At 62.7% G+C, this 15,426-nt stretch overlaps 1 protein-coding gene across 2 annotated transcripts in view; it reads right to left on the reverse strand.

The window, feature by feature from the left end:
* Positions 1-15,426, reverse strand: part of PTPRN2 (protein tyrosine phosphatase receptor type N2) — a 374,930-nt gene that overhangs the window by 58,919 nt on the left and 300,585 nt on the right. For both annotated transcript variants that reach the window (XM_045837782.1, XM_045837783.1), the window contains exon 13: positions 7,404-7,616. In XM_045837782.1, coding sequence (XP_045693738.1) covers positions 7,404-7,616 — 213 coding nt within the window. The remainder of the gene's footprint in view (positions 1-7,403; positions 7,617-15,426) is intronic.

The following is a 15,426-nucleotide window of genomic DNA, read 5'->3' on the forward strand; positions in this document are numbered from 1 at the left end:
CCTGGGTTGCGGGCCAGGTCCCCAGTAGGGGGTGCTTGAGAGACAACCACACACTGATGTTTCTCTCGCTCTCCCTCCCTCCCTTCCCCTCTCTAAAAATAAGTGAAAAGAAAATATTTAAAAAGCATTTAAGAAAAGAAGGCTGGATGGAATGGGAGGACAGGCTGGACAGCCCCTTCCCCACGGGGCTTCCTCCCAGTGGCCCCGAGAAGCCAACTGTCCTTGGGGCCCCAGGAGGATGCACTTGGTCCGAGCACAGACTCTCCGGGCGCAGGGACCCGCTCTGGACCTCAGCGGGGTCCTTCCCACTGTCCCCGAGGCCCGGCTCCCACCCCAGGGTGAGCCCCACTGTGTCCCCACCAGTGCCCCGCCTGGCTCACCCGCACATCCTTGCTAAGTCCGTCCGTGGTGCGGACACCCAGTGCCTGGTCCCCCCCCCTCCAGGAATGTCCTCCCCTTGTTGGCCGTCGCCCCAAGGTCTGACCTCTGTGGGTCTGCAGGGCCTCTCTGCCCCCTGTAGGGTCACGCTGTCACCCCGTAATTGCGGGTAAGCGAGGCGGCTTACTCGTGCTTCTTGCGGTCTGCGAGGAGTCATGTGCTGAGCAGAGAAACTTGTGAGGCCCCTGAAATCTGCCACAGCGCCTTCGGCCTCCGGGGGAACGCCTGTGCGGGGTCTGGGGGCAGCAGGTCTGCGGACCGAGGAGGCTCTGTCCTGCCCTGGGGGGGTGTGGCCCGGCCAGCTGACCCCGCTCATCCTGATTCAGCTCTGCCACCGCCCGCCAGGGGACGCGGGACCCACCCGACACTCACGGTCCCCACAGGGGGAGCAGGGGCGCCAGCAGGACCCCGCTCACGTGCAGGTGACCAGTCGTGGACGAGGTGACCTGTGTTGGCTCTCGGGGTGCCTGGGTGGGTGTCGCTGGGTGGGTGTGAGGATGGGGGGCTCTCGGGGTGCGGTGGTCCCGGAGCAGCTCCTCTCGCTTGCCTAGGACAGAAGCTCCGGCCTCGACAGAGGCGCGGGCAAGGCCGGCGGGTGCTTCCCGTGTAAATGCGGGTGGACGGGGCACCCTCCTCGGCCACCCCCGCCTGCCGCCACGCCGGAGCCACGCGGGGACGGCATTTTCCTGTGGCACTTCCGAGACAGGTTCCTCCCTCGAGTCACAGGAGAGAACCCGGTGACGTCACTGGTCACCCAGGCGAAGCGAGCCCCCCCCCCCGCCCCCGCAGTGACCCCCGGCGGCTCCTAAGGAGGGTGTCCGAGCAAAAGCCAGGTCTGCTAACGGCGGCAAGAACGGGAACCAAATATCGTAACAGACGCGGAGCGAGCTGCAGCGCCGGCCCCAGACTGGCCGCCCCAGATGCCCCATCTCTGGTTTCCCACGCAGCGGCAGCAGGAGCGGCCTGTTGCCTTGCAGGTCTTCTGACCCAGCCAGTCCCCGACCGGGGAGGGCGCGCTACCCCGGACGGCGGCCAGCTGCGTTTCCGCGTCTGGCTGTTCCCGCAGACCCCGCCCCTCCCGGCGCTGCTCCCACGTCCCCAGCGCTGTCTTTGAGGACACACGTGGCGTGGAACCCAGGGAACAGCCTTCGGGTCACGGCTCTTGGAAGCTGCACGTGTGGAAGTTCAGGGTTGATGAGAGAAACGCACGGCACAGGCACGGCCTTCCGGACAAGGTTCCAGCTCGAGGGGAAGGGTGTGGAGAAGACTCCCGGGAGCGGCCCGGCCCCCGAGGCTCGAGGTCTGAACCCCGCCGCGCAGACACTGGCTCCGGCGCGCCTGGTCCTTCGCTCGCCTCGTGGCCGCGTCCGCGGGCCCCTGAGAAGCGCGGCTCCGAGCTGGCAGGGACGCCGGCCTGGGTCTGGGGTCTCGGCGCACGGGAAGACCCCGCCCCGAGGAGCTGGCGTCGCTCTGACGGAAGGAACACCCGCACTCACAAGACCGCTTCGGTACCTGAGCGGTTCCGGAGAATTCTACCTACGGACCCCTGGGACCATGGGCTCCGCCCGCCAAGGCCGGACTGGAGAGACCGCACTCTCAGGCTGGACTGGTCAGAGCAGGAGGGCAGGTCCTTCCACAGTGTTTCTGGGCAGCCTTCCGTTTCTGTTTTACTATTATTACTATTTATTGTACGTTTTTAAATCCTCACCTGAGGATACGTTCATTGATTTTAGAGAGAGGAAGGGGAGGGAGAGGAAGAGAGAGAGAAACGTCCATCGGTTGCTTCCTGTCCACGCCCCGACCGGGGACTGAACCCGCAGCCCAGGCCTGCACCCTGACTGGGAATTGATCCCGCAACCTATGGTGCACGGGGTGATGCTCCAGCCCAATTGAGCCCCCTGGCTGGGGACCCCCTTCCATTTTTGAAGGATAGATTTTCTTATTGAGTATTTGCAAAGGAGATAATTTTGGGCAGAAAATTTACACGTGATGCACAGAAAAGCCACTCCCAGCTCTGACGCTGACGGGAGGAAAGCTACTTCAGAACTCCTGGTGCCGACACCCCCAGGCTACCCCACCGCCTCCCACCTAAACCGGGACATCCCACCCTCTCGTCATTCCTGTGGCCGGCCGCCGCGCCGGCCCCCTAGCAGGGGCGGCTCCCTCGGTCCAGAGCCCCGGAGAAAAGCCAACCGCGACCCGTCCTGTTTGCAGGGGCCCGGCTGACCCCCGCCCGCAGGTGGGAAGTCAGGCGCACCCAGGCTCGCCCAGCGTCGGGCGGGGCCTGGGAGCCCCGCGCACGTGGCCGTTGGGTGAGTCGCCTCCGCCGCTAACACGGCGTGCGCTTCACGGCAGCTCGCAGGTGGCTCCCTCCGCCGAGCGCGTGCTTTCCTCCGGGTCCGCACCCGGGGCCTCCGAGGAACAAGGACGCCCTCGGAAGAGAGCCTCGGGGAATTCGAGAGTCCGTGCCCTCGGGGGAGGGGGATCGAAGCCCCAGAGAACTGGGGGCCCCCTGCAGCGACTCAGAGAGCAGGAGCGAGTGCGCCCCCACCCGCCACCGGCGCCCCGTGGCCGGTTCCACCTGCCAGCGCCACAGATGCAGGGCGCCGGCGTGGACACGCGCCACGTGCACGGAACGCCACACACCACTGTTCTTCGGGGCCGTGCCCCACCCCGAGTGAGCGTGCGTGTGAATACACACATGCGGTGACATACACACACCGCGGACCCTGGAGCAGAGGTCTGAGCTGCGGGGTGCACGTCCACGCGGACGTTTGCAACAAACACCGGCCCGGAGCTGTCTCTCCCCCGGTTTCCCCAGCGGCACGTCCCCCGCTCCCGCTCACTCTCGGGTGAGACCACAGCGTGTGCCGCGCACGACGTAGGAACCCGGCGCCCAACCGCCTGCTCACGCTACCGGCGGGGCCTCCGGTCCACGCAGCCCAGCGGTAGTTAAGGCTTTGGGGAGTCAAACCCGAAACCCAGATTTCCATCTGCAGGGGCTTGGCGGCCTCGTTCGAGGGTCAGTTGTGTACAGAAGGACAAGCTAATTGGGGGGGTGGAGAATGAACGCAAAGACATTGGCTTTTCAGACCACGACGTACAAATTTACCCCAGGTACAGTGTGTTTTATGTGTTTCGAAGGAAAAAAATAACAGTTACTAAAACAATGGCGGGAAGTCTGGGGTCGGTCTTCTATCCAAAACGGCCTTTGAAAACGGTCTCGCTTCCTCTAAACGCAGACCAGCCCCACTCTTGCAGGCCGGGACACGCTGCGCCTCGGGAGATCGCCTGGTGACCTCTTCCAAGAGTCAGAGCAGAAGCGTCTCTCGCGAAAGGTTTGATTTTCCAACGGGCGAGGCGGACCAAACAGCAGGCCTGCACAGGCGGCCTCGGGAGGCGGTCTATAAATAGTTCTGTTTTGAGGAGGCAAAGAGAAATGCTCCAGTGCGTCCACAGGAGACGCAGATGCAAAGTACAGTTGGCGCTGGCACCACCCAGGGCTCCGGGGGGTGCTGACCCCCGCTCGCCCTGCCTGGTCAAGAGTCCTCGTGCACCTTGGATGCCCCCAAACCGAGCTGCGGTCGTCCCCGAGTGTCTGTGGAGGTGGGTTCCAGCCCCCCGCCCCAGGACGGACGCGCCGGGGGGCTCCAGTCCCTCACGCGAATGGCCTGGCTTGGGGCCGTGGGCGGCCTCTGCCTCGGCGGGTCCCCAACATGGAACCAGAGACGCTGCTCTCCGTGGCGGCTGGGACTCTGGAGATCCTCACGCAGCTCAGGGGCGCGGAGGGCGGTCGGCGTGTGTGCGGGGAAACCCACCCACGAGCGGACCGGTGCCGTTACTCTGAAACAGTTTGTTTCTCTGATCCTCAGACAAGGACACTCTCCCGTTGCTTTGAGAGAGAGAGAGAGAGACAGGTCCCTGCGAGAGAAGCCTCCACTGGCCGCCCCCCTGACTGGGAACCGAACCTGGGTTGGGGTCGGCGCTCCAGCCCGCCGAGCCACAGCGGCCAGGCCAGGGAAGCGTGGTTGTCCCTGAGGATCACCTCGAGGCCCCCAGCTGCGAACCCCGAGGGTTCTGTGCAGACTGCCCGTCCCCTCAGGGCGGGGACTAGAAGACGCTGTCACCGGGTGGCAGAGACTGATGCTCTCCAAGGGTCACCTCGAGGGGCTGCCCACACCGAGGCGGCTGGCGCCCCTGGCCTGGACGCTCGTGCGGGACCCCTGAGCTGTGGGTCCCTTTGCAGGATGCCCGGCTCCTTCCTTAAAGGGCCACTTCGCACGTGGACAGCACCCTGACGACCTCTCCCTCCTTGGGCACCGCGTGCACCCTCACTCACATGCCATCTCGTCCTCTTTCAGAGACGCCGCAAAACGAGTCGAGAGATTCCGCCGCGTCCCCAGGAAGCAAAGCGGAATGTTGGGCTGTCGGGTTTTCCTGGTGGCGGGCGAGCAGATCTATCCCCAGACTCTTCCGTCGCACAGAACGGCGGAGGGCGGCCCTGTGGCCACTTAAATATAAACAGAGCCCTGGTGCCCTGGGACCCCTTTTCCTGGAATTGCTGGTGTAGCTTTGCCACGTTTTAAAAAGCTCCCCGGCCCTGGCTGCTGTGTCCTGGGAACTGGGCACCGGCCTGCTCCACGAAGACACAGGGTTACACAGTCGGCCCTCCACCCACTGGGGGTTTTGAACCCATGGGTTCAACGAACTGCGGACGGAAAGCACTGCTTTTGGCCCATGTTTGGGAGTCCACGGTTGCAGGTGGTGTGCGCTGTGCTAGGCCCTGTCCCGTGAGGGGCTTGGTGAGCATCTGCGGACGTCGGCACCAGAACCAGGCCCCTGTGGCTGAAGTTTCGGGGAGTCAAAGTCAGGCACGGAGTCTGGGCGGTGGGGGGTCGGCGCCCCGATCCCCGTGCTGTTCAAGGGTTGACTGTATTGGACCGTGAGTCCTTCACACGTGACTCGGCTAAACCGAGAGCTGAAAATCGTGGAACCCCCCACCGTCACCGGTCCTGCCCGGCTGAAGCAGGTCGAAACGGCGCCGCAGCTCGGACCAAGTCCTCTCCCAGCACACAGCCGCTTCCGGGGCACAGCGCCACGCTCAGGCCAAGGGGTTCCTGGGGGCGTCTGGTCGTGGTTCCAGAACTGAGCCCGCCAGAAGCAGCTGTGCAATGATTTCACTTCTAAACTTTCCTAGATCATAGTTTTAAAGGAAATTTTTTTCTGCTTTTTTTCTTTTTATTAATCTTAATCTGGATTGAAGAAAAGCACACATTTCATTTATTGTCTGGATTACAGATTCTTATTAAACAAACCAGGGCTCATTATAAAATCAATATCAACTCAACCACCTGCCCCCAGGAGGAGCAGCAGAAAGGTCACCCCAAGAAACTCAAACAATTTTCCTGCTGAAAGGGCATGATTTTAATTTCAGATACTATTAATTAGAGCTGTCACCGGGATGATTTTTTCCCTGTTAATTATGACAAACTCAGTTCTAACCATGCATTTTTTGGGTCAAAATCAGCCATTTCTGCATGCGAGTCCAAGCTTCCCATTCTATCAATATTTTATCCTTGCATTTCAAAGTGTATCAAAGGGTGCGTGCTTCCTCGAACCTGCCCCACGTGCTCTGGCGCTCGCACCAACGCGGGAGGGAGCTGGTGTGATCATTTATTTATGTCCTGCACAGACGTGGCCCCGAGGACCCCGCCTCCGCCGGGCTCGGGCTCACTCCATAGAACGTCAGGGTAAATTCTTAGTGGTTTCTGTGACATTTTTCCCCGGCTCCTTCTTCAAACGCGATGTTTCCTTTGCTCTAAAGCGAGATGACGCTGGCGACTGAGACGCCGTCTCCCGGACGTTTGAAGTCGCCATTTCCTTATGGGGAAGAGATCGCCGTGACCCCCTGGGGAAACAGAGGTGTTCTCCATGCAGAGGCGGTGCGGAGCGTCTCGACGCGGGGCAGACAAGCTGCCTGCTGGTCTGGGTTCAGCGCGGAGGGACCCCCAGGGCCAGGGCAGCCCGGCGTGGCTCGCGGAGGGGCCCCGGCAGGACCGCCGGGAGTGTTCTCCGGGAAGGGCCTGTCCAGGAAGGACTCTGGCGATGGAGGAGTAACAAGCACCGGCTTACGCGGGGTTGTGAGATCTGACGCACTGTCTCCTAGACACATGACGTCATCGTCACGTGATCGGAGGAAAGGCCGTCTCATCCAATGGGAGGACGTCTTTGACAAGGGTATCTTGATTAGGCTTTGAAAACGATGATGAATTGAATTATTTTACTTTCCCACGCGGGGCACACGCTGGGAGTGAAATGATATTTTGTGTTAAGAGGGACCAGACGCTCTGACTTGCTGCTCTCGCCCCGGGGGCTTAGCCCCGCACAGGCCGCCACTGCGCATGGGGTGGACACCCCGCGTGGAGCCTGTGAGTGGGTTCGGTCTGTGCCCCCTCAGGTCTGGAGGGGCCTTCCTGGGCCTGGTCCTCCCTGGTCTCCGCCTCACCCGCTCACAGGCCACCGTTGCCATGGAGACGTGCGGGTTTACTTGCCACTTCAGCACCAGATTCCACTTGATCCAGACAGGAGCGGAGGGGCCGACCACTCAGGCCCAGGTCTTTTCACAGATGACACCCGGGAAGTCGCTGGTTTAAGGGACATCGTCAAACACCCCCACAACCAGAATGCCTTGCCAGGCTGGCATTTTTCATCACGCGTTGCCAAACGGAGAGAGAACAGATACCCCTCCCCCCAGTTTCTAATTAGCACCCCACTGCTGTGTACGCAGAGCCACAGCTGAGCAGCGGCACTCGAGTCAATGCTACAGAGTTTCTAACTGTGGCCAGAGAGGAACCCACACCGGGCAGAGTGGGAAGTGCTGGGGTGGGGGAGGGGCGGGGCGGGCGAAACCACCTGTCTGCTCCCCGAGGCCAGGGAGCGGCCGGCGGCAGAACCGCCTCCTTTACCTGGTAGGCCGCGGTGGCGTCAGGGCCCGGGTCACCGGCCAGGCCCGCAAGCTTCTCCTTGAGCCGCGAGTGGGAGCTGTGGCGCAGGCAGTAGATGAGACCCGAGGCCAGGAGGACGCCCGCGATGGCGGCCACGGACAGCAGGGTGAGCGCGACGAACTTGGTGGAGTCCTCGGGCTCCGCGCGGGGTGGCAGGAGCTTCAGTTTGCTTTTCTGCGGAACAGGAGAGAGGGGCCGGTTAGTACCGAGACCGGGGCTCCGTCCCGCGCCCGCCCTTGCCAGACGCACCGCTCCACGTGCAAAGCGAAGCCGTCCTACGCGCGCCTCGCGCCCTCCACCCGGAGAGCGCTTAGCTCAGAGCAGCTCCCCAGGGTGGCGGCGGCTACGTTTCCCCGGAAAGTTAGAGGCGCCGTTCTTTTTCCCTTAACGGTGGCGGTTGTTCAAACCGAACCGCACGTAGTATTTGATGCCTCAAGTGAGGCCAGGCGCCCACGCCTTCTTTTCTCAACAGGTGGGAGGGGATGCGGCTTAGCCCAAGCTCAGCACCTCGCGTTGGGGGTGGAGGGAACCCCGAAGTCAGGGACGCGCTGCGCTGCGCTACGACGGGGCGGGGCCTGGTCGTGGGTTCCGTGGGGATACTCTGGGTGTGGCGCCTGGGAGCCGCCACCCAAGGCCTCCCACTGGCGTCACCCTGCACACTCGGCCCTCAGCAGTGCCTGCGGACTCGGTTCCCGCACGTTCCCTTCAAGGGCCCCCAGGGCTTCGGGAACACGGGTGGGGGGCCCAGGGGCACACTTCTCAGGGTGTCAAGAAAAGTAAGGAGCTGGTGGCTATCCAACTCTCCTTGTTTTCTGGGCTGGGGTTGGGTGGGGGGGAGGGTCCTATATACGCATTTCACTAGTCTCCACGAGCGACCGGGGCCTGGCGCGCGCCCTCATCAGCTGTGTGGTCGGGTGAGGCTTATTAGCGACAACTGAAAGAGCCCCAGCAAGACGATGAGGACGCCTCGCCGGGGACCACCGGCCTGCGGGGCTGCGCTCCTGTCCCGGCGGCCACGAGCACAGCAATTAGCCGCCGCCTAATTCTGCGCCGTGACAAAATGGATACCCCCGCCCCTAGGATGCCCGGCCGCCGTCATGATCACTCCTGTATCGGGAACTTTCCACTCCGTGTTCGGCCCCCAGCTCTCCCTCCGCTCCGTCTCCGAGCGCACACAGGGCCTCCGACGGCAGGACGGGCCGTTTTATCTCGTAATCATGAAGGCCACCAGAGCAATTACCGCCGGTCTTGACTGGAGAAGCTGCTCATTAATTAGCCTCCTTTTGCCTTGCTGCCGAGGATTAGCCGGTGCCGGGGCTGAGTTGATGGAAACGCGGGTTAAATGAGAAAAGACGCCGCGTTTTCCTGCGGCCGGGAGGACCGCCAGGGTCTGGGCTGCGGGAGGCGGCGGGGGCGGGGAGGGGGCGGCGCGCGCAGCGAGCTGAGCGGCGGGGCAGGTGTAGCCACACGGGGTCCCGGCTGGCTGTCGCCTCGGCGTGGGGGGATCCCCGGAGACCCCTCCCCATCCCCGCCCCTCCCCCCAGCCACCCAGCGGCTTCCAGAGAGAACTCAAAGGCGGCCGGCAGCCCTGCTCCTGCCGCCTCGGCTCCCTCCGCATCCCATTCGCACACCGCGCGCGCGGGCGCAGCCAAAACCACACGAGTAACCGCAGGGACCCGACCGGACGCCGCGAGGCCTCCGCGGGCGCTGGGGGTCGCGCCCTTCGGAGGCAGCGGGTGAAAGGGCAGTGCCCTCCTCTCTTGGCCGAGGGGCCGAAGTGCGCGGCGAGTACGCGGGCCCCAACCCGGCACGCTCTCCGAGAGCACACTGGAAGCCCCGGGCGGGGCGGGGATGGGGACCGCGGTCGCGTTCCGGGGATGTGGCTGCCCCGCCGCCTGAGAGAGAGAGGCCCAAATTACACCTGAGGGGGCGGCGGTCTCCAAAATCACCGTGTGCCGCCCCGCCCCGCCGTCCGAGCCCCAGAGGGACCTCGGAGCCGAACCACAACAAAGGAGGCGGCGCGGCAGACGGGGGGGGGCACCCACCGCTCCCCGCTCACGGAGCCCCCTCCGGCCCCTGCGCAGGCCGCTGGAGGTGCCCCCGCTCCCACCCAGGGGTCGCGCCCAGGCGTCGGGAGGATCCCGCGGACTCAGGTGGTTGGCAGAGTTTGGGAAAGGGACTTCCTGAACCTTCTTGCCCAGCTCCGTGAGGCGCATAGGCGCTCGGTGACCGGCCTGGCTCCGAGGGGACAGGCAGTGTTCGGTGTGTTGCTGACGCATCACCGCGCCCGGGACCGTCGGCGGTCGCCCACGAGCGCGGGAGATAAAGGCCAAGAACCCGCCGCCGCCCGGGGCTGTGGGCCCGGGGCGGCCGACCACTCGCTGTATAAGGGGCACAGACGCGCTCCTGCTGTCGTGGGGCTGTAGGCGAGGCCACGAACACGCAGGGGCCGCACAAGGGACACACTCTGGGCCGGGAGCGCCCCAGAGGCAGCGCGGAATCTCTTTTCCAGGAGGCAGGCTGGCGGGTCCTCGTCTCGGGAGACCGAGTGTCGCCTGGAGCCGCAATGCACTGGGCCTCGGGGGGCGGGGGTCTCAGCGGAGCCTGCTGGGTTGCCCCTTGCCGGGCGCCGCTTGGAATTTACTCAAAGGTCAAAGAAAAATGTCAAGGAGAGTGACCACCCCAAGGGCTGGGGCCTCCCACCGGGGCCTCTTCCCTCCCCCAGCTGCAGACCCCCAGCGAGTCACTCCCGGAGTAGAAGGGGGGTGGAAGGAAGAGGAGGGGACCCCACACCCATGGAGCCTCCCACCCCCCTGCCTGGGCCTGAGTTGTCCCCACAGAGAGGGGCGGCAGTGGTCCCCAGGGCGGCGGCAGTCGTCCAGGATTAGGGGGAGGGGCAGTTAGGCCACGGACTTCAGACGCTGGGTCTGTGGCGGGCGGAGGTGGTCTGGGCAGCGGTGGGGAGCAGCTGGTGAGGGGCAGGGCCAGGTTGGACTGAGGGACCCACCGGGTCCCACTGGTCTGACCAGGAGGAGGGACTCTGAACCCCTGGGGGCCCCTCTGTCTCACTGTGTGGCCCACACCTCAGGGGGACCCGGAAGTCACCCCAATGTCCTGCCCAGCGCTGCGCCTCGCCTCAGGACCTAGGAGGTGCTGCTGCCTGCCAGCTGGGTCTTAAGAATCCCGGAAGAAACAATGGACAGAAATTCTCTTTTAAAAATTAAAGAGCACACACTCCCCTCCTTGGCACAGGTACTGAGTTTAGATAACTTCATGATTATTTTATTTCTTTTCATAGAGTTAAAAAAAACCCTTCAAATTCCTACTAACCAGGAGCTTGAAGAGAAAGAGGTGAGTTTGCTAACAGCTTAAAAGTGAGTTACACCCGCCTGCCGGCCCAGGTGTGAGGGGGGTGGGCCTCCGGCCCCTCCCCTTGGGGTCCCTGCTTCCCAGGGCTGAGCCACGGTAACTACAGGTGTTTCCCTGCCGTGCCCTCCTGGCGCTGAGCCCTGCGGAGCGCCCACGACTCATTAGAGGCATCTTGCCAGTCTGGACTTGAAATCGAAAGAAAATAATGTTTAAATATTTATGACTTTGACATTTACAGTCAGGCCTTGCTTAAGAGTGGGCACCTCCTGTCTGCCGCAGCCCCCCTCCCGGGAGGGGCTCAGGGTGTGTGGGGACCCCGGGTGCAGGGGACACACAGACAAGCACTTACTGCTAAGTGTTTGGATGCAGGACAAGGGTGACCTTGCAAAGAACCAGGAATGCGCAAGTCAACTGAGCTTCCAGTCGGGTGGGCCTGGGGAGGGACCTGGAGTGCAGAGCGCTCACTCCTTCTGCCCCGCCGCCTGCAGCAGCGGCTCCTTGACCTCGGAGGATAAAGTATCGCAGAAGCGGTGACTCAAAATAAATGTGACCCGAGAGACAGAGTGTGTGGTTGCTCTCAGACTCTACAGAGAGTGTCCTGACCCATTTAAACTATTTTGATCTGTGCTTGTAAGTGAAGGTACATGAGCTTCCCTTATATTATCTTCCGAGACATTTATGGTAAAATATCTTAAAAAAAAGTTTCAGCCATCCATCTGGTGAGTTTAAACGAAAAGAAGACAGATTAAATAAAAGGAAAAAGAACGTTCTACACCCAAACTTGATGGCGAGAACTGAGGCAGCCGGGCGGGCGGGAAACTGGGCGCGTCTGTGACAGGCAGCGAGTGGTGGCGTGTGCCCTCGGCCGAGCTGTGAGCTGTTCACAAGGCCCATTCCGGATCTAAGTAACTGACTTCAATTTTGAAACACGCTTGTAAAAAAAAACAAAAACAAAAAACAAGGTGTGGACTCAGACATTCAACTTCAGTAAGATTAAACTTCCAATGTCCTCGAATGTTTCATTTGTTTCCTTTCGAAGGAAGCTGGTTTGCAAACCTAGCCCTAGCCTCTGCTCCCCTGGAGCTGGGGAAGTGCACGTCCCGGGGAAACCCAGCTTTGGAGACTGCTAATGAGTTGCTACAACAAGTCAGTTTTTGGTCTCCCAGATGAACCATCTTAGAATTATTTGGAAATTTCATGCTGGATTCACTAAAATATATTTACTAAAACATAGTAACTGTGACCTCCAGGCTGATCAAAAATTTTAAAGCGTCATCAGCCCATGGGGGTGACTCCCTGAGAAAATATGGGAGGGGGATGTCTTAAAATATTTTAAAAGTATTTTTGAAAGCTGTTAACTATTTTAAATTTGGAATTCGCCACAGAATTCTAATAAATGAGAGAAGTCAGGCGGAAATAATCATGTATTAATTCTCTGCATTACAAAATCTTTTCAGAAGCTATTATCAGAGCAAGAGGCGCTGCGGCCTGAATTCCGGGTGGGAGCAACCCTTTGTGCGGCTGAAAGCTATTGTTCGTCTGCAGATGAAATTGTACTTGCTAATCTGCCATTCAAGCAGTCCAAAAAAAAACAAAAAAGAAAAAAAAAAGGAAAAAAAAGCCTATCTGGGCAAAAGAAAAGAATCTCCAAGGAATAATTATTCTTAAACATAAACTTTAATGAAAATAGGGGGGATACACTTTGTAACACAGGCTATTTACTGAAGAGTTTTCCAGGCACAGACAGAAAAGTAAGTACACAAAAGATAACAAATAGACCATTTCCCATCTTTTAGCACTCCTAGGACACCAGTTTGGGGGAAATGCTCTGAAGATATCGGGGAAGATGTACGATATTTACGTTTAAAGGGGAAAAAAACACCCTCGTGCTAACTAATTGTTAGCAGAGCTGGACAAACGGCGACTTGGGTCGGCGAGAAGGAGCGCGGCCAGCTGAGAACCGCCCGCAGCGCGCGGGCCCCAGGGAAGGCCCGCCCCGCGTCCTCCATTCGCGGTCGGCGGGCGTTTTTATGGCTCCCAGACTCGGACTCGGCCAATGCGCGCGGCGAGCCCGCCGCTCCTGACCGTATATTTTGGCAACACGTTCAGTCCCCGAGGCCTGCCGCCACCGCGCACACGCGCGCCTCCTACACTTCCCTGGCCTTGAAGGGGGAGTGCTCTCGCGGCCGCCAAAGCCTCCCAGCCCCGGGGGTGTTCGCTTCGCGTCCTCGCGGAGGCCAAGGCCGGTCCTACAGACTCGCCTGCCTGCTTGCGTCGCGGACCAGGACCGGCTGGGGCGCCGCTGGGAGGCCTCTTTGGACCTCCACCCCCCTGGCCCCGCCAGGCCGCGGGCTTCCTCGCCTACCAGTCCCGCCCCCGGACGTGGTTCTGAGACCCCGCAGAGGTACGAAGGATCCGACCGCCGCGCGGGCACAAAGGGCCCAGGGAGCCTGGGAGCCGCGGGTATTCACAGCACCCAGAGGTTCCGAGGCTCCCGGCCCCCTTCTCTGCGGGCACAAAGCCGAAGCCCGGCCTCCCGCGCCACAAAGCACGCCTGCCGGGGGCGCGGGTCAATGTCCCCAACGTTACTCCCGCGTCCTCCCAGGACCCCCGGGGTCGCGCGGGCCCAGGGCCCACCGCCTCTGCTGCGCTACCCCGGCACGGTCGCCCCTCCTCCAGGGCCGAGCCCGGAGCGCTCGGCTGGGTGGGGGCACGACCTCCTGCGTGGATGAAACTCCCTGCTGCGCACAGACCTTCACCCCCTAGGACTTCGGCTCGAGTCTAAATTGGGGGGAAGCTGGCTCCACGAAGGCCGCTCGGACACCACGGGCCTTGACCCGGGCGGGGAGGAGTTTCCCCGGCCGTCCGGGGACGGCCGTGTGCGGACTTAGCAACTGGAATCGGAGCAGCAGGACGACGTGCGGCCCGGACGGCAGGGCGGGAGAGGGAGCAGGGTGGTCCGCGCTGTGGGCGCAGCGCGGTGGGGTGGGCGCTCCTGGTCGCCCTCTGGGCGAGAGCGCGCGTGGGGGTGAGTGGGCCTTGGCAGCTGTCACAGAGACACCCCCCCCAACCCAGCCGCGGAGCGCCACCAGCTCCTCGCACTAACGGCACAAAAGGGTGGGAGACCGTCTCTGGCTCTGAGAGCCCATTCTGCGGAGGATTCGCGGGGATCCGAGGTCTGCGCGCCGGCCTCGAGCGAGGCTGCCCTGAAAGCTGGAGAAGCCGGTCACAGCCAGAGAGCCTCACGGGCGGTTACGGTTACAGACCGGAGGAAATAAAGTCCCTCCTTCAAACAGTAGGCGCCAGAAGTTTCTCTTTCTGGGGAGCACGCGGCGGCCCCACCTGGGGGGAGGGGGAGAAAGTGCAGGTTGTTTTGGGGAGGGAGGGGGCCTCCAGCTCCGAGGAGTTTCTCCAGCAGGCTGCGGGGCTCAGCAGGTCTGCAACCTCACTCACCGCCCCACCTGCCCTCCAACGAACGCTCCTCCCTGCGCGCCCATCCCGTGTCCTCCAGCGGAGACCCCCAATGCCCCGAGGCCGCTCCCGGCCGAGTCAGGAGGGCGCAGAGCACCCGACGCGCTCTGGAAGGACAGTGCCTCCACGTGGGCTCCTCTCCGTCCCGTCTGCTCGTCCCCGTTCTTCCTCCCTCTCCGCCCACGTTCCTCCCCGCCTGCTCCCCGGCCTCGCCCGCACCCCTTTCTCAGTGGCCTGGAAGTGCCCCCGTCGCTGGCTAAGGACACGAAGAGGAAAGCGCTCCCAGAGAAGTCCCAGAGGCAGCATCCTCAGGCAATTCCGAGCTGTCTCCTGCGGGCACGGGGGGCTCAGACAGCTGCCGCCTCTCTCTCTAGCTCTGTGCCCAGTAAGAGCTGCCACCAGCCGCATTGCCCTGGGATGCTCGCCCCGACCCGCTAGGGGAATGACCTCCGTCCGAGGCAGACCTGCCCTGCCAGCCGGAGCCTGGACAGGCAGCCTGCCGCCAGTCAGCGCTGGCTCCTGGGCGGGACTCTCAGATGTCCAGGTTGCCCACCCAAACCCCTTCTCCCCATGAGCACCCTCTACCTTCCCAGGCCCCCTTTCTGCACCCCGTGCCACCTATGCGCCTGGCGATGCCCTCGGTGGGTCCCTCCTGCTCCCTCCCTCCCTCCCCTACTCCAGCCCCTCTCCCTTCTCTACAGCCCACTAGTGCCCGCACGCGGGCCGGGCGTCCTGGGTTACCTGCAGGGGGGCCGGTGCAGGGCGCCCAAGCCAGAAGAGGGTGGGGTGTGCTCCAGCGGCAGCGGCCTTGGGGCGCGGTGGCCTCCGGCGGCAGCCGCGCCATCACCGCGGCCAGCGGCTTCCCTGCGCAGGAGCCAGAGGCAAGCGGGGCCATCCTGCCTCTGACCACAAACTTCTCGGGGGGCCGGCGGAGACAAAGGTGCCGGGCGCTGGGGCTCCGGAAGCGGCGGTGGCACCGGCTCCGAGCCTGCGGGCGCCCGCAGCCGTGCACCGCCCGTAGCTCTGCGCGCTCCGCCCAGGCCGGGCCCCGGGGCGAAGTGCACGGGGCTGGGGAACGGTAAGGACGACGCAGGGCCGGGCGCGGGACGCGGGACGGTCCCCACAGGGCCACCGGCCGCGCGCG

This window comes from Phyllostomus hastatus, unplaced genomic scaffold (genome assembly GCF_019186645.2).
Source record: "Phyllostomus hastatus isolate PE091 unplaced genomic scaffold, TTU_PhHast_1.1 phas_contig_244, whole genome shotgun sequence".
In the NCBI taxonomy this organism is placed as follows: Eukaryota; Metazoa; Chordata; class Mammalia; order Chiroptera; family Phyllostomidae; genus Phyllostomus; species Phyllostomus hastatus.